Raw genomic sequence first — 25,532 nt, forward strand, 5'->3', positions numbered from 1 at the left:
TCTGTTTATTTTACTGGAGCGGGTGACTAGCTGTACATGCACATGACCCACTGCAGCAAATAAGTGACCTGTCACATGCTGTACGTGCTAGCATTTCCACTGTGACTAGTTATTGGCTGCAGCAGTCACATGGATGTATGGTATGTCGTATACAAAGACCTCACTGGAGCACCTGTACAGGAGCTGTGGGGGAGTACACACAGGTGCAGGGTCTCCTATCAATCTCCCTGCTCCTGTAGGTATTGAGTGGGGACGCTATGTGCATCACCGCTCAATGTACATTTGCTTGGCAAATAAAGAGCAGCTTCTGGGGCTCAGTTACAATTAAAGGGGCACCTGTCATCAGGTTTTACCCTATATAACAGGATAATACAGAGAGTGATGACACCGGCCGTGGTGGATTTTCTTCATAGACTTCAATGGGGAACTCAAAATATTATTATTTTAAGCTTAAAGGGATACTCCGTTGCTCAGCGTTTCTGACCAAACTGTTCCGAACGCTGGAGCCGGTGCCGGGAGCTTGTGATGTCATAACCCCCCACCCCATGGCGTCTCGCCCCGCCCCTCAATGCAAGTCTATGGGAGGGGTCACACCCCCTCCCATAGACTTGCATTCTGGGGGCGGGGTGTGACAGCATGAGGGGATGGGGCTATGATGTCACAAGTTCCTTGCGCCGGCTCCAGCATTCAGAACAGTTTGTTCCAAACGCTGAGCAGCGTAGTACCCTTTTAAGGTGAGTTCTCACATGGCAGATTTATTTCTGCAACAAAAAATCAGTTCCATTGATCTAAATGGGGATAGTTCAGGTAAATGTGACCTTTGCAAAAATGTCTGCAACAGATCTGGCGCAGGATCTTGTCATGAATTTTCCATAAGGGTAGGGTCACACACAGCGGCTGGGTAGCTCTGTGTGTCCGCTCATGTCTACAGGCGGGAAATCTGTTACAAGCGGACACACAGAGCTACCCGGCCGTAGCAGGGAGCTCGCTCCGCCATCTTCTGTGACTGCCGTCATTGCAACTGCAACGTGTGGATGCACTGTGTGTGACCCTACCCGTTATTAATAGTGGATGTTATTTTGTGACGGGATAAAGTAACGGGAGAAATAGTGCATGCACTATTTCTTACGTTCTTTCTAACGTCAAAAAATAACGTCCATAATTAATAACGGGCTGTGACAGGTTAAAACGGATAATGTAAAAATCCCATAGACTATAATGGGATTTTGTAACGGCCGTTTAACAGACGATTTTAAGGGTTTTCATGACAGAACATTATAATGGATCTTTAAAATGGATGAATTCATAGAGTTAAAGGGGCCTAAAAGGGGTGCAGATATTGTAGTGGCACCCAGCTAAGGACCCCTCTACTATATAGGAGAGCATCATTACAATAAAGGACATATAGCTGTTTGCTTTAGTTAATGCAAACCTCAATGGATAAATTAGACATAGAGTGCTTAAGGCGGAGAACAAAATTGCCCCTATAAATAGCTCCCATCATGTAGACTACTGAACTTCTAACCTGTGTCAAATGACAGTCATACAGATGGGAGAAATTGACTCTTCTAGCAATAAAAACTGTGCAGCGACATCCGAGGCTGACAGGAAAAGCTTTGACAGCTAGTTCTCTTCTATTACTATTACCAGTACTACTACTGTATAATCACAATGAATAGAACAAGAACAAAAGACAGTTCTAAAGTCTACCCTGATTTTTTTCATCTTAATAGATGGAACATCCTGGATGATTGATTTCTTCATATACAGTATCTGTACAATGGCTGCAGATCTGCTGGAGCTTTTTTTTCCCAGCATCTGCCTAGCCATAGAGTTAAGCGTAAGTCCAAAGCTGGTCTGCAGAGATCAGTGTGGAAAGACGCAGCTCACACTGGGAGGTGCCATTGCCAACACTGGTTGGGAAATAATGCTCTACTGACTTTACCTGACCATAACAGAAGTCAATAAAATATCAGTAAATTCTATCGATAAACATGGTGCTGCTCCTAGAAACCCCTCCATCCAATCCTGGTTGCAAATATAAAATGTTGGCTGTTATGGTACACTTACTTGTGAAGATGTAACACATTTCAACAATATCTAGGCTAGTAGACTTTGCTTACCTGTGTGATGCTGTCTCTCATAGTTGGGGATCTCCCTTTCCTTGTGGTTGTGGTGGCCATGGTCGTAGTTGTCTCCATTATGGTAGTAGACATGTCAGCCAATAGGGTAGTGGCTGTAGTCTCTGTGGTCATGACTGATGGAACTTCACCAACAAGCATAAGATTGCCTTCTGTCCTGACATTGGGGTCACTTTCTGCAGCGAGGGTAAGCACTTTTAGGCCATTATAATACAAGCCTGAGATCTGACCCTGGAATGGACGTCCCTGGTCCTTTCCTCCAACCTTGATGACCGCCTGGCTGTTGAAGATGGTGAGCTGCCGACCTGGTAAGTGACAGGAAGGAAAGGTTCGTCAAATTACATCCATACTATCAAGACACTTTAAGGGACTATGCTTTATTGTTCAGTCAATACGCAGAGACATTGCATCTGAACAGTACAGCTACGAGGCATAGTCAGTTATGGCATATTGCAGAAAGATTAGATGTGTGTTCTGTGACTGTAAGTAGAAAATATCCAATATCCAAAATTTTTGGTGACCACAATAAAAACCGTACACTGACCCATTCAGAATAACACTGGCTTCTTAGGTCATGTTCTGACATAGATGGAGTCCGCATCCACAGATTTGCAATGGTAGATCTACTACTGCAACATTTTCATCCCATCTGGATGTACCTACATCTACATTAGTGGTTGTTGTAGCAAGTGTTTTCATGTCTGCAAATTCATGCGGGCTAATGCATTTTGGCAGCATGTTGTTCAATAGAAATGAATAGGTTTCATTGACTTATCCTTCATGATTAGTTGTGTTCACAACAACGTATTGGAACTCTAATGTGCATGTGCCCTTAGTTTGTGTATGAAACTAACCTTACCACGCTCCATTAATTCCTGTCTGTCCTGATTGTGGTCTCCGCCATTCTGCTCTCCATGGAGGGGCCGACTGAGATGTTGAGTGCTGCATGCACATTGCACTCTGCTGCTCAGTCAACCCCACTGGAGGGCTCACAATTTAAGTCTAAGCCTCTCTCAGTTATGGTGGTGTATACCATATACCTAGCTCTTTACCCATTTTGTCTGTGACTGCCATTACCAGTGTGTGATGCTGGATTCAGATTGACTACAAATCGAGCTTGGTCTTCACCTGTACTGGATTTGCCTCCGACCATGTAATTTTGACTTCCTGCTTGACAAAAATAAACCATGTGATCTCTGTTGGTCAAACGTTCATTCAGCCAACAGCTATCTCTCCTGTTCCCACCATATGCATGAACGTTCAGCTTAGCCAAGCATTCATGTGTTTTAAATGGAATGAGGAGGCGTGAACCCTTTTCTGACTCCTATGGCAGTGGCTTACCTATCCTAGAACAAAAGGATCAAAATACAATATGCCACATTCTTTTCTTGGTGACTACATCTGTTTGGGTAGAGTCAGAAGGCCACCATATGGATTAGGCAGTCACATGGTCCTGTCAAGAGGACTCAGATCTAATGTGTATAGGGGCCCTAAAGCTGGATTATGATGTAGCAGCAGGGTATCTGTTTATATCTTCCAGCAATTTCATAGATAGAGACTTGCCAGAGACTAATGTGATCAGGATATGGATTTTCGGAAGACCTATGCAAGTTTATGGGACTTTTAGCGAATCCATATACTGATTTAGTCTCAGAGATTTATACAGATATCCTGCTTCCGAGCCTTGCTTTAAAGAGGTTAACTGGGGAACAGAAAAGCTCTTACCTTTCCTTGCTCCCCAGCTCTCCACTTATACCTCGATCCAGTGGTTCTACCTGTGAACTGTGTCCACCTCTATAATGTTCCTTGGCCTGGGAGCATAATGCAATGAATCATTGTCTAACCTGTGATCATGTGATCTTACTGCTAGCTAGTATTCTGGGCTACCCCAACACCATTTCAGTGTTCATACTCAGGGTGCCAAAATGCTACAATAGCACCATTATGAAGCAGACCTGGCAAAGTTCTAATATTCGCTGAACATCATTTTAGGCAAAGTTCTGAGCAAGACTGGATTTTACGAGGTCAGTTTGCTCTTCTCTGGAAGGGTACAACCTAGTCTGCCTTCCATTGGTACTAGCAACACATACTCGTATCCTATGGCCCAGTAGCTTAATCCCATTTGCAGGAAAAAGGGACGTTATAGTTAAAATGTACAGTCCTGTTTACTTGTTTCTATGAGTAACCAGATATTTTTTGGAAAATAAATAAATAAATTGTATGACTGGCTTTCTGCTCCATATTCTGTTAATACTGTGAGCACAATGCCAATCCATTTGTGAACGTGCAGATGGATTTATTAGGGGTATAATGTTACAACCTAGTAAATGGGGTTTATTCCTGCAGGTTACGGACCTGTACGGTTCAAAGCTAAGTTGGCGCTGAGTCAAGGGCAGAGGAGGGGCAAGGACATTTGGCAAGGAGATTTGGCAGTTCTTAAGCTGTAGTTTCCTAACCTTTTACTATACAAAAGGATTAAATGGCACATCCATCTCTACTACATCTGTACTATAGAACAATGGGGGGGGAATTTATCAATTTTGCCTGTTGACCGTTTCTTTTTACCCTTTTTTTTTCACTTTGGTTTTCGTGGACATGCACCAAATTTATCATTTGGTGCAAGTTGTTAGTAATTTTGGTGCAAATGTTGAAATCAGCTCTTCACAGCGCCTTTTACACAGAACTTACCACCACAGAGGATTTTACCCTGTAGAGCAGCCATTTCGGAGTCCCTCCTGCAGTATATCAGGAAGCGCCTTGAGTTATTTTCTTTTGTGGGGTATATGGCCACCATGTGAAATGGATTTTATTTTCAACTTGAGTATTTTTTTTTTTTTGTTACTTAAGTGCAGTGGTCTTCAACCTGCGGACCTCCAGATGTTGCAAAACTACAATTCCCAGCATGCCCGGACAGCCGTTGGCTGTCCGGGCATGCTGGGAATTGTAGTTTTGCAACATCTGGAGGTCCGCAGGTTGGAGACCACTGCTTTAGTGCTTACCTTTCCTGAACCTGTGTGGCCATGTCCAATGCTGACTCAACGGAGGGTGAAGGTCCCTCAGAGACAACTATGTCGCAGGACAGTATTGAGCAGCCCTGGAGGCGTCGATGCTTTAAAAAAAATAAAAATGTAATGTATTTTTACGCCTTTACATTTTCTGACATTGCTAAGTGTGTTTTCCATGTGCAAAATTTCTTGGAGGGGATTTGCGCCAAAATTGCGCCAAAGATCGATTGGCGCAAATGATGAATTACTGACTAAAGTTAAAATCACACACAGGACCGTGTGATTTTGAGAAAGTTGTAAAAATGACAGTGGAGAAGATGGGCCAAACTTTGGCGCAAAAAGACACTGCACCAAAGTATTGCGCCAAAGTTACGTGAAAAAAAAACACAAATCCTTTGATAAATACCCCCCTATGTGTACAATGGTGAAACTTTATCCTTTAGCTGTCGGTGAGAATACCGGATACCGGCTGTTATGTATCACTGTTGCACGTATGATGCTATTACCTCATTTTTTTGTCAAGTAGCGGAAGTTTGTTCACTTATATTTGAGTCCCGTTGCTTTTTTTTTTTGCTGCTTGTTATATTTCCTGTCATTTTGATGCATGATTCTTCCTGACACAGCCGAGAGATACTTTGTAACTCTCACTGATCGTAGCGTGAACTTCTCATCGGAGCTAAAAAATTTCCAGAATTTGATCCAAAGTTTGAACATTTTTGAGAGTAATATGATTATATGTAGATAGGGACAGTTAAAGGGGTACTCCACTGCCCCAGTGTTTGGAACATTTTGTTCCGAATGCTGGGTGCATGCTACGGGGGTCGTGATGTCACGGCCATGCCCCTCATGATGCTGGAGTAGTGGAGTACCCCTTTTAAGCCCTAAGTAGAGCTTTAGGCAAAGTGCATGGCGAGCATATAGTGGCTTACCCACTAGGTCCAATAGGCGCTCAATATGCCTCTGCCTTCTTGCCTCAGTAGAGAAGTGTTTTACAAAGATAAGGGCTTCTGTATAAAGCTTTTTATCTTTTTTACATCTTTTGCAAATTTTTTTTGGTTTAGTTATTTTTTATTTTTTGGGGGTTTCCTGTGCCTGCTAGATTTATCAAATTTATCAGATTTATCAACCATTTATTCCTTTTCTCCCCTGTTGCGCCTAATATGTCACTTTTTTTGGGGGTGTTCTTTTGTGATTTGTCTGTTTTTGCCTTATTTATTATTGCTAACTTCAAAAAAAGATATGGGCTAAGGGAATGACGTACATCGATTCGGGAACATGAGTGGAGAAGAAAATGCTAATTATTTTTGGCCTTCTCAAATTCATTTAATAAATATACTGTCCAGAGTAGGAGAAAATCCCAATAGCAAACATATGCTGCTCTGGACAGTTCCTAAAATGGACAGAGATGTCAGCAGAGAGCACGGTGGTCATGATGTCAGCAGAGAGCACTGTGTTCCAAAAAGAAAATAATTTCCTATGTATTATTCAGCAGCTAATAAGTACTAGAAATACTTAGATTTTTTAATAGAAGTAATTTACACCGGAGTACCCCGGAGTACCCCTTTAAACATGACTGGAAATTACAGGTCAAACCAGAATTGCTCCCAGGGGGGAAAGTAATCTGTAGATAGCTTTGGGGAACTTGTCCCTCATCAGTATATAGTAAGGAGCTGGCTGGCTAGGTGAGAAGCCTGAGGGGTATAGTGTGTCTTATGTGCTATACAGTGGTCCATGGGGGGAAAAAAAAAATAACTATACAAGTCCTGGGGTCAAGTCCTTGTAAAAAAGTGCTGGAACTCACCCAAGATTTCCACTCAAGGGCTGGTTCAGCAGAATTCATGCTAATGAGAACAGTGTCCCTGCTGTGGAAAAAGTGCAGGAACTCAGTTCCAATGCATTCCTGCAGGACTTGAGCTGCCACCTATTGGAAGTAGCATCTCCTCAAATCAATGTTCGATCCTTAAAGGAAATCTGTCATCATTGTCACCTGCACTAACCTGTCAGTTCAGACAGGTAGTGCAGGGGACACTGATCACAACAATACTAACCTCGTTCCATTCCGTGGATCTTCCGCTGCGGGCCGGACTTGAAGCATGGGCGCAGCTTAGTGACATCACTGCTGCTGTTTTCTAGCAGCGGGACCAAGCAAAGAATACCAGTGGTGACATCACTAAGCTCCGCCCATGCTCCAAGTTGGCCCTGGAGCGGAAGATACAGCGGAGGAACCACAGCACGGAACAGGGCCAGGTAGGTATTGTCATCAGTGTCACCTGCACTTGCAACAGGTTAGTGCAGGTGACACTGATGACAGATTTCCTTTAATGGGGTACTCCGGCGCTTAGACATCTTATCCCCTATCCGAAGAATAGGGGGTAAGAAGCCTGATCGCGGGGGTCCCGCCACTGGGGACCCCCGTGATCTTGCACGCAGCACCCCAATTAAAATGAGTCCCCGGAGCATGTTCGCTCCGGGTCTGATTACCGTCAACCACGGGGCCGGCGGCGTGTGACATCACGCTCCACCCCTCAATGCAAGCCTATGGGAGGGGGCGGGACCCCCGCGATCAGGCATTTTATCCTCTATCCTTTGGATAGGGGATAAGATGTCTTAGCGCCGGAGTACCCCTTTAAAGAGCCTTTAAACATGACTGTGGAAAATACAGAAGCTGATAAGTACTGGAATGATTAAGATTTTTAAATAGAAGTAATTTACAAATCTGTTTAACTTTCTGGCACCAGTGGAGTACCCCTTTAAGGGTCAAACATTGACTTGAAGGGATACTAACCCCAATACTTGCATACTTGTTTCTTATGTTAAACGTATATTGTTTTTATGCAACTTGTGTCTTTTTTATATGTTATATCATCATTTGAAACAAGAACTGTATATCGTAAGGTGATCTCAATGATTGTTCATTGCACTACATGAAAAATGGGTCACCAGAGCTCAGCATTACAGCTGAATGTGACTGAGAAGCACTGATCCATTTAATGTTTCTAGATGACGCCACCACCACTATTACATACATTATACAGCATGCACTAAATGTATTTAACTCAGATGGGTCACATTCAGTGCCCCAGCTGTTGCCAGCACCAAGGGAGGAAGATGTAGTTCATCGGCAGCTGGCTTGCTGCAGATTGCCTCACAAAGGTTGGATGAAGAACTTGATTCAAATGAAATATGTTCTCGTTCAAGTGGAATAATAATTCTCTAGACAATAACTGAGCAAATATGATTGAGACATTTTAAAGTCGCCTCTAAAGTATGGGGTGTCAGGCAGAATAGAGAGTCAATTTATTTCAAAGGCTTGCTGAAAAATGATTTTCTACTTTAATTTATAAATTATTATTCTTTTATTTATTTATTGCCTTTTTGATCTATTTAGTAATTAAGTAATATTTTATAACACACTTTTTGGACAAAAGTATTGGGTCGCTTACAGGAGCTTTTAGGACATCCCATTTTAAATCCATAGGCATTAACCCCTTCAGGACGGAGCCCATTTTGGCCTTAAGGACCGGAGCGTTTTTTGCACATCTGACCACTGTCACTTTAAACATTAATAACTCTGGAATGCTTTTACTTATCAATCTGATTCCGAGATTGTTTTTTCGTGACATATTCTACTTTAACATAGTGGTAAATTTTTGTCGATACTTGCATCCTTTCTTGGTGAAAAATCCGTAAATTTGATGAAAAATTTGAAAATTTAGCATTTTTCTAACTTTGAAGCTTTCTGCTTGTAAGGAAAATGGATATTACGAATACATTTTTTTTTGGTTCACATATACAATATGTCTACTTTATGTTTACATCATAAAATTGACGTGTTTTTACTTTTGGAAGACACCAGAGGGCTTCAACGGTCAGCAGCAATTTTCCGATTTTTCACAAAATTTTCAAACTCAGTATTTTTCAGGGACCAGTTCAGGTTTGAAGTGGATTTGAAGGGTCTTCATATTAGAAATACCCCATAAATGACCCCATTATAAAAACTACACCCCCCAAAGTATTCAAAATGACATTCAGTCAGTGTATTAACCCTTTAGGTGTTTCACAGGAATAGCAGCAAAGTGAAGGACAAAATTCACAATCTTCATTTTTTACACTCACATGTTCTTGTAGACCCAATTTTTGAATTTTTACAAGGGGTAAAAGGACAAAATTTTTACTTGTATTTGTAGCCCAATTTCTCTCGAGTAAGCACATACCTCATATGTCTATGTAAAGTGTTCGGCGGGCGCAGTAGAAGGCTCAGAAGGGAAGGAGCGACAAGGGGATTTTGGAGAGTACGTTTTTCTGAAATGGTTTTTGGGGGGCATGTTACCTTTAGGAAGCCCTTATGGTGCCAGAACAGCAAAAAAAAACCACATGGCATACCATTTTGGAAACTAGACCCCTCGGGGAATGTAACATGGGATATAGTGAACCTTAATACCCCACAGGTGTTTCACGACTTTTGCAAATGTAAAAAAAAAAAAAAATTTTACCTAAAATGCTTGTTTTCCCAAAAATTTTTTATTTTTAAAAAGGGTAAAAGCAGAAAATACCCCTAAAAATTTGAAGCCCAATTTCTCCCGATTCAGAAAACACCCCATATGGGGGTGAAAAGTGCTCTGCTGGCGCACTACAGGTCTCAGAAGAGAAGGAGTCACATTTGGCTTTTTGAACGCAAATTTTTCTCTGGGGGCATGCCGCATTTAGGAAGCCCCTATGGTGCCAGGATAGCAAAAAAACCCCACAAGGCATACCATTTTGGAAAATAGACCCCTCGGGGAACATAACAAGGGGTTAAGTGAACCTTTATACCCCACAGGTGTTTCACGACTTTTGCATATGTAAAAAAATTTTTTTTTTTTTACCTAAAATGCTTGTTTTCCCAAAAATTTTACATTTTTAAAAAGGGTAAAAGCAGAAAATACCCCCCAAAATTTGTAACACAATTTCTCCCGAGTATGGCGATACCCCATATGTGACCCTAAACTGTTGCCTTGAAATACGACAGGGCTCCAAAGTGAGAGCGCCATGCGCATTTGAGGCCTAAATTAGGGATTGCATAGGGGTGGACATAGGGGTATTCTACGCCAGTGATTCCCAAACAGGGTGCCTCCAGCTGTTGCAAAACTCCCAGCATGCCTGGACAGTCAACGGCTGTCCGACAATACTGGGAGTTGTTTTGCAACAGCTGGAGGCTCCGTTCTGGAAACAGTGGCGTACCAGACGTTTTTCATTTTTATTGGGGAGGGGAGGGGGGCTGTGTAGGGGTTTGTGTATATGTAGTGTTTTTTACTTTTTATTTTATTTTTTGTGGTAGTGTAGTGTAGTGTTTTTAGGGTACAGTCGCACGGGCGGGGGTTCACAGTAGTTTCTCGCTGGCAATTTGAGCTGCAGCAGAAAGTTTGCGGCAGCTCAAATTTGCAGCCAGATACTTACTGTAATCCTCCGCCCATGTGAGTGTACCCTGTACGTTCACATTGGGGGGGACATTCAGCTGTTGCATAACTACAACTCCCAGCATGCCCGTTGGCTGTCGGTGACTGCTGAGAGTTGCAGTTTTGCAACAACTGTAGGCACACTGGTTATGTATCACGGAGTTTGTGACCTAACTCAGTGTTTCACAACCAGTGTGCCTCCAGCTGTTGCAAAACTACAACTCCCAGCATGTACGGTGCATGGTGTACGGTGACTGCTGAGAGTTGTAGTTTGCAACAGCTGGAGGCACACCGGTCGTGAAACACTGAGTTAGGTAAAAAAAAACTCTGAGTTTCACAACCAGTGTGCCTTCAGCTGTTGCAAAACTACAACTCTCAGCAGTCACCGACAGCCAACGGGCATGCTGGGAGTTGTAGTTATGCAACCAGCAGATGCACCACTACAACTCCCAGCATGCACTTTAGCTGTCAGAGACGGCCCCGAACAGCAAGTAATTCCGGGTCACCGGGTCACCGGAGACCCGATTGACCCGGAATCGCCGCAGATCGCTGGACTGAATTGTCCAGCGATCTGCGGCGATCGCCGACATGGGGGGGCATAATGACCCCCCTGGGCGATATGCCGGGATGCCTGCTGAACGATTTCAGCAGGCATCCGGCTCCGGTCCCCAACCGGCTAGCGGTGGGGGCCGGAATTCCCACGGGCGTATGGATACGCCCTCGGTCCTTAAGGACTCGGGATTCAGGGCGTATCCATACGCCCTATGTCCTGAAGAGGTTAAAGGGATAATACAGTGGAAAACTTTTTTTTTTTTAAATCAACTGGTGCCAGAAAGTTAAACAGATTCGTAAATCACTTCTATTAAAAAATCTTAACCCTTCCAGTACTTTTTAGGGGCTGTATAAAGAGAAATCCAAAAAGAAATGTATTTCCTGTGATGTCCTGACCACAGTGCTCTCTGCTGACCTCTGCTGTCCATTTTAGGAAGTGGAGAAAATCCCCATAGCAAACATATGCTTCTCTGGACAGTTCCTAAAATGGACAGCAGAGGTCAGCAGAGAGCACTGTGGTCAGGACATCACAGGAAATGCATTTCTTTTTGGATTTCTCTTTAGTATACCGCACCTAAAAAGTACCAGAAGGATTAAGATTTTTTTAATAGAAGTGATTTACAAATCTTTTTAACTTTCTGGCACCAGGTGATTTAAAAAGAAAAAGTTTTCCACGGTAGTACCCCTATAAAAAAAAAGAGTTGTTCCTCCCTGTGCAGTTTTACAATGGGTTATCCAGGAAAAAACTTTTTTTATACATCAACTGGCTCCAGAAAGTTAAACAGATTTGTAAATGACTTCTATTAAAAAATCTTAATCCTTTCAGTACTTATGAGCTTCTGAAGTTGAGGTTGTTCTTTTCTGTCTAAGTGCTCTCTGATGACACATGTCTCGGGAACCGCCCAGTTTAGAAGAGGTTTGCTATGGGGATTTGCTTCTAAACTGGGCGGTTCCCGAGACAGGTGTCATCAAAGGGCACTTAGACAGAAAAGAACAACCTTAACTTCAGAAGCTCATAAGTACTGAAAGGATTAAGATTTTTTAATAGAAGTAATTTACAAATCTGTTTAACTTTCTGGAGCCAGTTGTATATATAAAAAGCTTTTTCCTTGATGACTCCTTTAATAGCTTCTACTTTTTGGGGGAAAACCTTCTAATACAGTGGTCTCAAACTGTGGCCCTCCAGATGTTGCAAAACTTCAACTCCCAGTATGCCCAGACAGCCGTTGGTTGTCCGGGCATGCTGGGAGTTGAAGTTTTGCAACATCTGGAGGGCCACAGTTTGAGACCACAATTGTAAAATACTTTGGAGGTGTTTGTTGGAGAATTTGCCTATTTATCCAGAAGAGCATTTGTGAGATCAGACATTGATGTTGAAGTAGAGGGCCTGGCTCGCAATGGCTTAAGTTGTTCAACAGGGTTGAAGTCAGGTCTTTGTCAAGTTCTTCCATATCAGACTCACCCAGGGCACAGTCATGATGGAACAGAAAAGGGTCAAAGCCAAAGTGTTCCCGCAAAGGTGTCCAAAACCCAGGGCCGGCTCTTCCTAAATAGGCAGCTGCCTAGAGCGCTGCTCTGCCTGCTGCAAGAAAGTAACAGCCAACATCCAAACCACCCGCTCAGCCAGCATGGGGCATATGAAAGGGCGGGCCAATGGCCGGAGTCAAGAGGGGGCCAAAATTAGCTTTTGCCTAGGGTGGCAAAAATCCTTGCACCAGCCCTGCCAAAACCTCTTGGTATGCTGAAATGTTAAGATTTCCCCTCACTGGAACTGAGTAACCTAGCCAACCCTGAAAAAAAGCCCCGTAGAATTATCCCTCCTCTACCTTCTGGCATAATGCAATCAGGCAGGTAGTATTCTCCCGGCATTCACCAAAACCCAACCAAACTCAATGATGGGACCATTCAACTATACTACTGCGTGTATACTTTCCGCCTCTTTTCAAATGTATCTATTGAGCTCAAGCTGCAGTCCAGAGAAATACAGTACTTTAGTGCAAGACACCACACTCCGGCAGACTGGATAGTTAAAATTGGAAAGCCTCTGTACGGGAAAAGATCCCGCCTGAAGGTGGATGGTGGATTAAATATATCATCAGTACAACACCAATTTTTTTTTCTAGTAAATACCAGTTTAGGACAATTTTATAATTGCCTATGAAAAGCTGAAAGCTTTGCCCTTAATCTCCAGCACTATTGATTGTGTCTTCCGTGGAGGATCTAGCCAGTTCGTATGAATCCATTCCATCCTATATATAGTATGGCTTGAGGTCAATTACTGATGCATTTTTAATTTTATGAGCTGCAGAGCTGGCGGATCTGTAAGTTAAGTGGGGAGTTCTTCCGCTTTGGCATCTGTTGTTCTGCAAGCAGCATAAAGAAGTCTCTCCAGCCCTCGTGGTAAAGATGTCCCGATGGTTTTCTTGACTTCTGAAAATTATTAAGTTAAAAAACAAAAATCTCGACAGCAGGGAGCATATTACAAGGATGACTGCCATGTGCATCTTATTCTTGTACAACTGTTGCTAGGTGGCAACCCTCCCAGTCACATAGAGCAGCAGACATAGCAAAAATCTGTTATCCAACCTCCTTAAGTTCCAGCACAAGAACCGTCATATGGCTTTATTATACCTATTATTCGTGCCATTTTTTTTTTTACTTACATTTTACCAGATTGCCTACTGTGAAAATGTTCTTGAACATATGTATACTATACAAGACTCCACAGAGAATACAGGAGAAATGACAGATCTTATATTATTGGATGTTCAAGCTCATAGTGTGCATAGAATTCCAGATCCAAAGGATGGGAGGGGGGTTGGTACGGATGTCATAAGAGACAGTTTTTTTTCTACTTGTCATAAACACCATTTTAGAAAAAAAAATATTGTTTATGGCTACTGCAAAATGTCAGCGCCTTCTGTTTTCTGAGGACAATAAAAGGGAAGGCACGGTGCAGTGCAGAGATATAAGGTGGGAATGTTGGAGCTTCACATGGAATGAACAACTCTGACTATCTTGTGACAATGGTGCCTGTCAAGGAGTGGGATATATTAGGCAGTAAGTGAACAGCTGATGTGTTAGAAGCAGCAAAAATGGGCAAGCGTAAGGATCTGAGTAGAGATGGGCGAATCAAAGCTGACGAAGTCGAATTCGTTCCGAATTTCATGAAAAATTCGATTCTGAATGAATCTGAATTTCCTTGCGCTTCGTGGTAATTAATTGCTTCATTCACTACATTTTGTGTGGGCCGGGGGGCTAAAATGGTGGCTACACATGTGAGGACATGGGGCAAGGAAGTCTGAGAAGGCGACTAGGAGGGATCACCCTGAATCACATGGCAGCATACAGCCTATCAGCAGCCAGTCCTGTGATGTCATAGCCATATATATTCGGCAGATCAGCACAGGGGAAATCCATTGACCTCAAGCCAGCATCACTGCAGGCAGGCAGGGAGAGATTAGAAGTCGTTTCATAGTCTGCCAATTGAGATCATCACAGGAAGCACTCCCCATTCAAAGACTGCAAGCAACCATAGTGTAGGCAGGGACAGTTCAGAGAGAGAGAGAGAGAGAGAGAGAGTACGCTTTTTTCTGTTTCAACCGTACTGGGGTGTATTACTGTTAAAAAAAAAGTGAAAAATATACGCACTCCGCAGTTCTACCTTTTTTATGGTTAAAGCTAATAGTGGGCAGTAAGTGTAAAAGCACTAAAAGACTTACGCACTAGATTGTTACGCTTATATATTTTGCAACCGTACTGGGGTGCATAACTCAAAAAAAGTGAAATATACAGTATACACAATCCACAGTTCTAATTTTTTTCTGTTTAAAGCTAATAGGGGGCAGTACGTGTAAAAGCACTAAAAGACGTAAGCACTAGATTGTTACATTTATTTCTGGTGCATCCATACTGGGGCATATTACTCAAAAAAATTTGACATACGCAATCCGCAGTTCTATGTTTTTTCTGGTTAAAGCTAATAGAGGGCAGTAAGTGTAAAAGACTTACGCACTAGATTGTTACGCTTATTTCTGGTGCAACCATACTGGGGCATATTACTCTAAAAAAAAAGTGAAATATATACGCACCCCGCCGTTGTACGTGTTTTCTGTTTCAAGCGTATAGTGGCCTGTTAGTGTGAAAGCAAGGATATATACACACATTGAGTGTTCCACAAGTTTTTATTGCAGCCATAAAGGTGGGTGTTTATCCATAAAAAGTAAAAAAAAACACAGCGCTGTTGTTGTTGTTTTTTTCGGGGGGGGGGGGGGGCTACCAAAAAAAGGCAAGGCAAGCTACCTTCAGGGGCACTCTACCTAAAAGAGGCTATATACCTTAAGCCCCCCTTAAGGTATATAGCTTCTTTTAGGTAGAGTGCCCCTGAAGTTAGCTTGCCTTGCCTTTTTTTGGTAGCCCCCCCCCCTGAAAAAAAACAACAACAGCTTTGTCAGAATTGTGCAAACTGTTAAAATATAACATAATTGATCCTGTACAGTGAACTGCATAAACAGGGGAAAAACAGCCTGTAATTGCTAATTTTTTGTCGCATCAAACATCATGTATAAGAAAGATCAATAAGTTACATCTAACTCAAAATTGAGCCAATAAAAACACCAGATCAGGGCACAAAAATATAACTCTCAAACAGCCTGTGTCATTGTGCCGCCATATGATCTCATGCTGCTGGTGGCACATTAAACTCGTTAATATCTCTGAACTTATCAATTGACATCTCAAAAATCTCTTTAATCCCTTCAATTGTGACGCCATATGGTCTCCCGACCCTGATGCCTCATCCAGACTCTAATAGCGACGCCTGTAATCTGCATGTCACACTGAATAACAGTATTATGTCTCTAACCCAGTACACACCCTATGCATATTACAGCAAGGCAAAGTGTCCTACACCCCTATTTAGGCTCTCTGTAGCCCGGAAATAGCCATTTTTAATAGCAATTCACCGCAAATATATTCGAATCGGACCAAATTTATCGGAAAATTCGCTGAATCGGCCGAATCGAATTTTTGATGGCTAGATCGGAGCAAATCTCACAAAAGCTAAACTGGGATCAGAGCATCTCTGAAAAGGCAGGTCTTATGGGGTATTACTTTGATGATACTTTGGGGTGTTATGTTTACCTGTAAAATTCAGTCGGAAGGCCTCACTGCAGGAAGATATATGGCAGGGAAACAATAATGTGGAGTCATTATGGGTAAAAATATATGGAGATAAAAATAAAAAAAAATCCTGATAGGGGTTTGCTATAAGCCACCAAACATAATGGAAGAAGCATAAGATCAATTACCGAGCAAATAAACATGGCAGCAAATCAAAATTATGTCATAATAATGGGGGACTTTAACTATCCTGATATAAACTGGGAGACTGAGACCTGTGAATCTCATAAAGGAAACAGGTTTCTGACTATGGCTAAAGACAATTATCTGTCCCAAATGGTGCAGGGCCCAACCAGAGGCGGCGCCCTACTAGACTTAATATTAACCGACAGACCTAACAGAGTAACTAATGTGCAAGTAGAAGGACACCTAGGAAATTGTGATCATAATATAATACATTATAACTTGTTCTTCAACAAGAGAATCTCGCGAGGGGCCACAAAAACAATTAATTTTAGGAAGGCAAAGTTTGACCAACTCAGAGAAGTCTTTAACAATATAAAATGGGATAATGTCTTCAAAAACAAGAATACTGACACTAAATGGGAGACTTTTAAAAATATATTAAACTCTAACTGTAAGATGTATATACCTTATGGGAATAAAAGGGTCAGAAATAAAAGAAAACCAATATGGATTAATAAAAATGTTAAGGGTGCAATAAATTATAAAAATAAAGCATTTAAACTACTAAAAGAGGACAGCAGTGAAGAAGCATTAAAAAGCTATAGTGAAAAAAGTAAGATATGTAAAAAACAGATAAAAGCCACAAAAATAGAGACAGTAAAACTAACCCCAAAATGTTCCTAAACTATTTAAATAGCAAAGAGGTAAAAAATGAAAGAGTAGGCCCTTTAACCCCTTAAGGACTCAGCCCATTTTGGCCTTAAGGACTCAGACAATTTAATTTTTACGTTTTCATTTTTTCCTCCTCGCCTTCTAAAAATCATAACTCTTTTATATTTCCATCCACAGACTAGTATGAGGGCTTTTTTTTTGCGCGACCAGTTGTCCTTTGTAATGACATCACTCATTATATCATAAAATGTATGGCGCAACCAAAAAACACTATTTTTGTGGGGAAATTAAAACGAAAAACACAATTTTGCTAATTTTGGAAGGTTTTGTTTTCACGCCGTACAATTTCTGGTAAAAATGACATGTGTTCTTTATTCTTAGGGTCAATACGATTAAAATGATACCCATTATTATATACTTTTATATTATTGTTGCGCTTAAAAAAAATCACAAACTTTTTAACCAAATTAGTACGTTTATAATCCCTTTATTTTGATGACCTATAACTTTTTTATTTTTCCGTATAAGCGGCGGTATGGGGGCTCATTTTTTGCGCCATGATCTGTACTTTTTTTTGATACCACATTTGCATATAAAAAACTTTTAATACATTTTTATAATTTTTTTTTTAATAAAATGTATTAAAAAAGTAGGAATTTTGGACTTTTAAAATTTTTTTTCGTTCACGCCGTTCACCGTACGGGATCATTAACATTTTATTTTAATAGTTCGGACATTTACGCACGCGGCGATACCAAATATGTCTATAAAAAATGTTTTTTACGCTTTTTGGGGGTAAAATAGGAAAAAACGGACGTTTTACTTTTTTATTGGGGGAGGGGATTTTTCACTTTTTTTTTACTTTTACTTTTACATTTTTTTACATTTTTTTTTACACTTGAATAGTCCCCATAGGGGACTATTCATAGCAATACCATGATTGCTAATACTGATCTGTTCTATGTATAGGACATAGAACAGATCAGTATTATCGGTCATCTCCTGCTCTGGTCTGCTCGATCACAGACCAGAGCAGGAGATGCCGGGAGCCGCACGGAGGCAGGAGAGGGGACCTCCGTGCGGCGTTATGAATGATCGGATCCCCGCAGCAGCGCTGCGGGCGATCCGATCGTTCATTTTAATCGCGAACTGCCGCAGATGCCGGGATCTGTATTGATCCCGGCACCTGAGGGGTTAATGGCGGACGCCCGCGAGATCGCGGGCGTCGGCCATTGCCGGCGGGTCCCTGGCTGCGATCAGCAGCCGGGATCAGCCGCGCATGACACGGGCATCGCTCCGATGCCCGCGGTTATGCTTAGGACGTAAATGTACGTCCTGGTGCGTTAAGTACCACCTCACCAGGACATACATTTACGTCCTGCGTCCTTAAGGGGTTAAAAAATGATGAGGAAGAAATTATAAACGGGGATTAGGAAAAAGCAAATATATTAAGCAAATTCTTCTCCACTGTATTCACCGAGGAAAATGAAATGCCAGGTGAAATACAGCGAGATATGGTAAACTCCCCAGTACAGGTCACCTGTCTAACCCAGGAAGAAGTACAGTGCCACCTACAAAAAATCAAAATAGACAAATCACCAGGTCCAGATGGCATTCACCCCCGTGTTCTAAAGGAATTAAGTAATGTAATAGACAGACCTCTATTTTTAATATTCAGGGACTCTATAGTAACAGGGACTGTTCCCCAGGACTGGTGCATGGCAAATGTGGTGCCAATATTTAAAAAGGGGACAAAAGGTGACCCTGGGAATTATAGGACTGTTAGTTTAACCTCTGCTGTATGTAAATTGTTTGAGGGTTTTCTAAGAGATGCTATTTTGGAATATTTTGATGAAAATAAATATATGACTCCATATCAGCATGGGTTTATTAACCCCTTAAGGACCGGGGTTTTTTCCGTTTTTGGATTTTCGTTTTTTGCTCCTTGCCTTTAAAAAATCATAACTCTTTCAATTTTGCACCTAAAAATCCATATGATGGCTTATTTTTTGCGCCACCAATTCTACTTTATAATGACATCAGTAATTTTGCCCAAAAATCTACGGTGAAACGGAAAAATTAAATCATTGTGCGACAAAATTGAAAAAAAAAACGCCGTTTTGTAACTTTTGGGGGCTTCCGTTTCTACGTAGTACATTTTTCGGTAAAAATGACACCTTATCTTTATTCTGTAGGTCCATACGATTAAAATGATAGCCTACTTATATAGGTTTGATTTTGTCGTACTTCTGGAAAAATCATAACTACATGCAGGAAAATTAATACGTTTAAAATTGTCATCTTCTGACCCCTATAACTTTTTTATTTTTCCGTGTATGGGGCGGTATGAGGGCTAATTTTTTGCGCCGTGATGTGAAGTTTTTAACGGTACCATTTTTGCATTGATGGGACTTATTGATCCACTATTTTGGACTTTGGAATTTTTTTGCGCGCACGCCATTGACCGAGCGGTTTAATTAATGATATATTTTTATAGTTCGGACATTTCCGCACGCGGTGATACCATATATGTTTATTTTTATTTTTATTTACACTGTGTTTTTTTTTTTTATTGGAAAAGGGGGGTGATTCAAACTTTTAATAGGGGAGGAGTTAAATGATCTTTGTTCACTTTTTTTTGTTCACTTTTTTTTTGCAGTGTTATAGGTCCCATAGGGACCTATAACACTGCACACACTGATTTTCATCATTGATCACTGGTTTCTCATAAGAAACCAGTGATCAACGATTCTGCCGCATGACTGCTCATGCCTGGATCTCAGGCACTGAGCAGTCATTCAGCGATCGGACAGCGAGGAGGCAGGTAGGGGCCCTCCCGCTGTCCTGTCAGCTGTTCGGGATGCCGCGATTAGCCGTGGCTATCCCGAACAGCCCGACTGAGCTAGCCGGCAACTTTCACTTTCGCTTTTAGCCGCGCGGCTCAGCTCTGAGCGCGCGGCTAAAGGGTTAATAGCGCGCGGCGCCGCGATCGGCGCTGCACGCTATTAGAGGCAGGTCCCGGCTTCACTATGACACCGGGCCCGCCGTGATATGACGCGGGGTTACTGTGTAACCCCGCGTTATATCAGGAGAGCAGGACCAAGGACCTACCGGTACGTCCTTTGTCCTTAAGGGGTTAATGATCAGTCCTGTCAAACTAACCTGATCAGCTTTTATGAAGAGGTGAGCTCCAGACTGGACCAGGGGAAATTGCTGGATGTTGTATATCTGGATTTTTCCAAAGCATTTCATACGTTGCCACATAAAAGGTTGGTGCATAAAATGAGAGGGATTGGGCTGGTGGAGAATGTGTGTAAGTAAGTAACTGGCTCAGTGATAGGAAACAGAGTGTGGTTATTAATGGTACTTATTCTGATTAGGTGACTGTTACTAGTGGGGTACCACAGGGGGTCAGTTTTGGGTCAGGTTCTATTTAATATATTCATTAATGACCTTGTAGAGGGGTTGAATAGTAAAGTAGCAATCTTTGCAGATGATCCTAAACAGATGATCCTAAACACTATAGAGGACAGTGCACTGTTACAAATGGATCTGGATAGGTTGGAGGCTTGGCCTGGGAAGTGGCAGATGAGGTTCAACACTGATAAATGTAAGGTAATGCACATGGGAAGGAAAAATCCGGGCTGGGATTGTGTATTAAATGGGAGCACACTTGGGACAACTGATGTGGAAAAGGACTTGGGAGTCTTAGTTAACAGTAAATTTAGCTGCAGTGACCAGTGTCGGGCAGCTGCGGTCAAGGCAAATAAAATCATGGGGTGCATCAATGCCCATGAAAAGGAGATAATTCCACAGCTGTACAAATCACTAGTCAGACCACACATGGAATACTGTGTACAGTACTGGGCACCAGTGTACAAGAAAGATATAGTGAAGCTGGAGATGGTTCAAAGACGGGCAACCAGGGTAATACAGGGAATGGGAGGACTACAGTACCCAGAAAGATTATCAGAATTAGGGTTATTTAGTTTAGAAAAAAGAAGGCTTATGGGTGACCTAATAACTATGTATAAATATATCAGGGAACAGTACAGAGATCTCTCCCAAGATCTATTTATACCCAGGACTGTATCTATAACAAGGGGACATCCTCTACGTCTAGAGGAAAGAAGGCTTCTGCACAAGCACAGACGGCGATTCTTTACTGTAAGAGCAGTGAGACTGTGGAATTCTCTGCCTGAGGAGGTGGTCATGGTGAACTCTGTAAAAGAGTTCAAAAGGGGTCTCACCGGTTATGTATACTAGATTTATAGGGACATAACGTTGATCCAGGGATTTATTCTGACTGCCATATTTGGATTTGGGAACAAATTTTTACCTCTAGTATGAGGGTTTTTTGCCTTCCTCTGGATCAACTCAGTAGGGAGTCATTAGGGATATAGGTTGAACTTGATGGACTCTGGTCTTTTTTCAACCTTATGAACTATGTTACTATGTTACTATGTTAAAAGGTGGTTGAGAGCCAGTGATGATATATTCATGATTGCCCAAGATTCATTAATGTACATGGGGAGCCCAACCGGCTAAAAAATTTTTGTGCACCTGTGATTTGGGTAAGGGCAGTAATCTAGACGTAATGTTAAAGAGATATTACAGTTATGAAAAACTAAGGGAGGGGGTGTGTGATTGGGAGTCTGACTGCTGGGACCCCCATGATCTCCAGAACTGGGCCTGACTCTCCACTGAGGGCTCTTGCCTCCACCTTCCATGAAGAACTAGTCTAGAAAGTTACAGCCTGCTCAATCACTGGCCAAAGTGGTGTCCCGCCTCAGCTGGTGATTGGCTGAGCTAACTGTCACTGCAGGGACTAATACATAACATGTAAAGATGGTAGCCGTAGTGCTCTCAGTGGAGAAGTGGGCCCAGTTTTGGAGTTTTTGAAGTTCCAGCAGTTACAAGCTGTATATACAAGAGGCTTACATGTAATAGTTTGTATGAGTATGTTTATGTACGAACAAGGATAATTTTTTATATGGCGGTCATCTGATACATCACAGCTGCCTCTATAATTGTGCCGCAATTGTTAACATATTCCCCTATCTTGCAGAACACGTAACAGATAAGCTGGGAAAATCACACAAATTGATAAGGACAAATTATGAGAAAGGGACCTTTAACACAGGCAGATGGACTGTCCATACAAGTGCTGATCAATGACATAGGAAGTTAATTGGCACTCATTGCTTTCACTTTTACACCATGTAATTATCAGGAGGGCTCGAACAATCTACTTTACGATCATTCATTCAGACCCCCGCTTCACTAGACGCCATCCTTTGTAAGAAGTACATTTCCTGTTTACATAGGATTTTTATGTGCACATAAAAGACGAGATCAAGCCAACAAATGCTCATTTGCTTGTTTGTCAGTTCATCCCTGTGGGTCGACATGACCTATGTAAAAGCTCCTATAGTCACTTAACTTTTTAATAGTAAGACATATACTAACTGTGCAAGCGATGCCGCCAATCTCTTTCAAGCATACATGTAATTTCAGATATCCTTTCAGCATAAACTAAGGAGTAGCGCTATTTGTGGGCATTATGTATCTTTTTTTAAAGATATTTTAACAAGTTTCCCCCCTTCGCAGGCTCTGTCTCTGTCATCTTTCCCTTAGCCCAGCTTGAGAGTAGGTGTAGACTAGCTACTAACATATTCTCTATAGATAGGACGCACAAATAACAGGAGATTCTGCTACCTTACCTCTCTTCAGCAAACCCTCAGAAGCCACAGTAGCATGGAGGATTTATAGAGCAGTACTGAGCAGTGTAAGCTGTGTATCCAGCTCTAAAGTAAGACAGAAAGTAAACAGCGTCTCTGCTTGTGTTTCTCTTTCACTGCACTTCCTTCCTTCCTTCTATATCCATCCTCCTCCACCCTTCTCCATTGACTTCTATGGGCAGTGTAACACGATCCCTCAGTGAAGCAGAAATTCCATGTACTCTCAGCTCTAATAGATTTTCTTACTGATAATTGAATGAACAGATAAGAAGGAAGGGAAATAAAGAAAGGAGCCTGATACATGAAGAATGAAGCATTTTACTGCAGAATACTTTACATTTGCTAGTATTATTTATTTATGCTTGTTTGTAATGACAATTACACTTTAGGGTAAGGTCACACACACACAGTGCATATGTATTCTCCAATCAACACCCACACAGGGCTACTCGGGGGCAGAAATGTGTGTGCATTGAGGTTTGGAGACGGGCATGCGTGCCACAGTTATGTGGACACGCTGGCCGCACCTCTAAACCTAAGCCCTATAAATCCTTTAGAGCTGAGAGATTTCTAGGTTTCAGTTACAGCAAGGATAAAAAGATTTTAAATCTCCAAACCATAATATTGGAGATTATAAAATGACTACTTGATAGTCTTCAATGGGGGGTCCTGATGATTATCCATATGACAAAAAAATGAAAGCAAGATCTTTATGATGTAGATCCTATAAGATTTACTGGAACTTTTCAGTGTTGTCAGATGACCGGACATACATGATATAATACTAGTGGTTATGTTCCAACTTTTTTTTTTTTTTTCTCTACCTGACTGGTAATGAGATAATGATCAGATTGATTTTAACAAGATTATCTTCTTAAATTGGAGTCATTTTGTGCACACATGCAGCAGGATCTGGCCAATTGCCCAGTAACATCTCTATGTTATTCCAATGCCTGGGAATTCAGCTTGACACATCTTTTCAGGTTTTAATTTTTTATGTCTTTTCAATCTTGACTGTCAAAAAAGGATTATTATGTATATTTTCTGAGAAATGATATGCAAAGATCTGAATATTTAGGTCAAGGACAGCGGGCCCTTTCTGTTTATGAAGATGCAGCTGGCAACAAATTTGAGCCTCAGCATTGAGCTATATTCTCAACTGGGAAATACACGTGCACTTAAACTTTGTTCACTGAAAAAGTTATCGAAACACAGTATTAAGACAGTGTTTTCCATCTATTCACTTCCTGAGTATAACCCCCCCCCCCCCCCTAATTTGTAAAAATGCTTATTAACCTGTTAATGACACAGCACCTGGTTGGTTTCAGCAGCCAAGGGCATCTGCTAATAACCAGCACAGAGATCGCTCTGTGAAGACTATTTTACCTGTTTGAATGCCTCTGTCAAAACTGACAGCGGCATTTAAACAGTTATATGCCACTTCATAGGTGGTCACAAGTCATAGCAGTTTGACAGGGGGGGAGGTGATACAAGGTTGGAGGAGTGGCAGTGACAAATAATTCTGCATGGCTAACCCCAGTTCATGACACATATATGGGTGTCAAAGGTGAGATGTGCCCTATGCATCAAGCTGGGTGCACCTGGGCTTTGGATGGTGTGCCTTGTTTGTTTGCCATGTGCATGCATCGGATAACTTCCGGACTGCGTAGATAACAATATCTCATCAGTGTTTAGCAGGTCATTCCCATCATATTAAAAGACTGCACTTAGTTTAATTGGTTGTCTTATGTCTACAGCAGTCCTATTTAACACTCTATGCAGAGCATGGATGACAATAAAATGATGATAAAATGAAAAAATAAAGGAATTTCCACACTAACTGGAAGTGCGCACTTTTTTTTTTCTTTATAGCAAATACACAAATCCCAGATGTGACATGGCTGAACATTCTGGCTTTAGGAAGAATTCCTTAAACAAATGGCAGATGTTTTTCCAGATCAGTTAAAGGGAAAAAAAATACACTGCTCAAAAAAATTAAGGAAACACTTAAACAACCCAATGTAACTCCAAGTCAATCACACTTCTGTGAAATCACACTGTCCACTCAGGAATCAACACTGATTGACAATCAATTTCACATGCTGTTGTGCAAATGGAACAGACAACAGGTGGAAATTATAGACAATTAGCATGACACCCCAATAAAGAAGTGGTTCTGCAGGTGGTTACCACAGACCACTTCTCCGTTCCTATGTTTCCTGGCTGAAGTTTTTGTCACTTTTGAATGTTGGCGGTTCTTTCACTCTAGTGGTAGCATGAGACGGAGTCTACAACCCACACAAGTGGCTCAGGTAGTGCAGCTCATCCAGGATGTCACATCAATGCGAGCTGTGGCAAAAAGGTTTGCTGTGTCTGTCAGCGTAGTGTCCAGAGTGTGGAGGTGCTATCAGGAGACAAGCCAGTACAGCCAGTACATCGGTGCTATCAGGAGACATGGAGGAGGCCGTAGGAGGGCAACAACCCAGCAGCAGGACCGCTACCTCCACCTTTGTGCAAGGAGGAGCAGGAGGAGAACTGCCAGAGCCCTGCAAAATGACCTCCAGCAGGCCACAAATGTGCATGTGTACACTTAAATGGTCAGAAACAGATTCCAGGTGTGTGGTATGAGGGCCCGACGTCCACAGGGGGGGGTTGTGCTAACAGCCCAACACCGTGCAG

At 41.9% G+C, this 25,532-nt stretch overlaps 1 protein-coding gene across 12 annotated transcripts in view; it reads right to left on the reverse strand.

Moving 5' to 3' along the window:
- NRXN2 (neurexin 2) overlaps positions 1 to 25,532 on the reverse strand; it is a gene marked incomplete at its 5' end in the record, with an annotated part of 790,596 nt that overhangs the window by 54,382 nt on the left and 710,682 nt on the right. For all 12 annotated transcript variants that reach the window (XM_056527422.1, XM_056527430.1, XM_056527429.1 and 9 more), the window contains 1 exon segment: positions 2,124 to 2,446. In XM_056527422.1, coding sequence (XP_056383397.1) covers positions 2,124 to 2,446 — 323 coding nt within the window.

Source organism: Hyla sarda, chromosome 6 (genome assembly GCF_029499605.1).
Source record: "Hyla sarda isolate aHylSar1 chromosome 6, aHylSar1.hap1, whole genome shotgun sequence".
NCBI lineage: Eukaryota > Metazoa > Chordata > Amphibia > Anura > Hylidae > Hyla > Hyla sarda.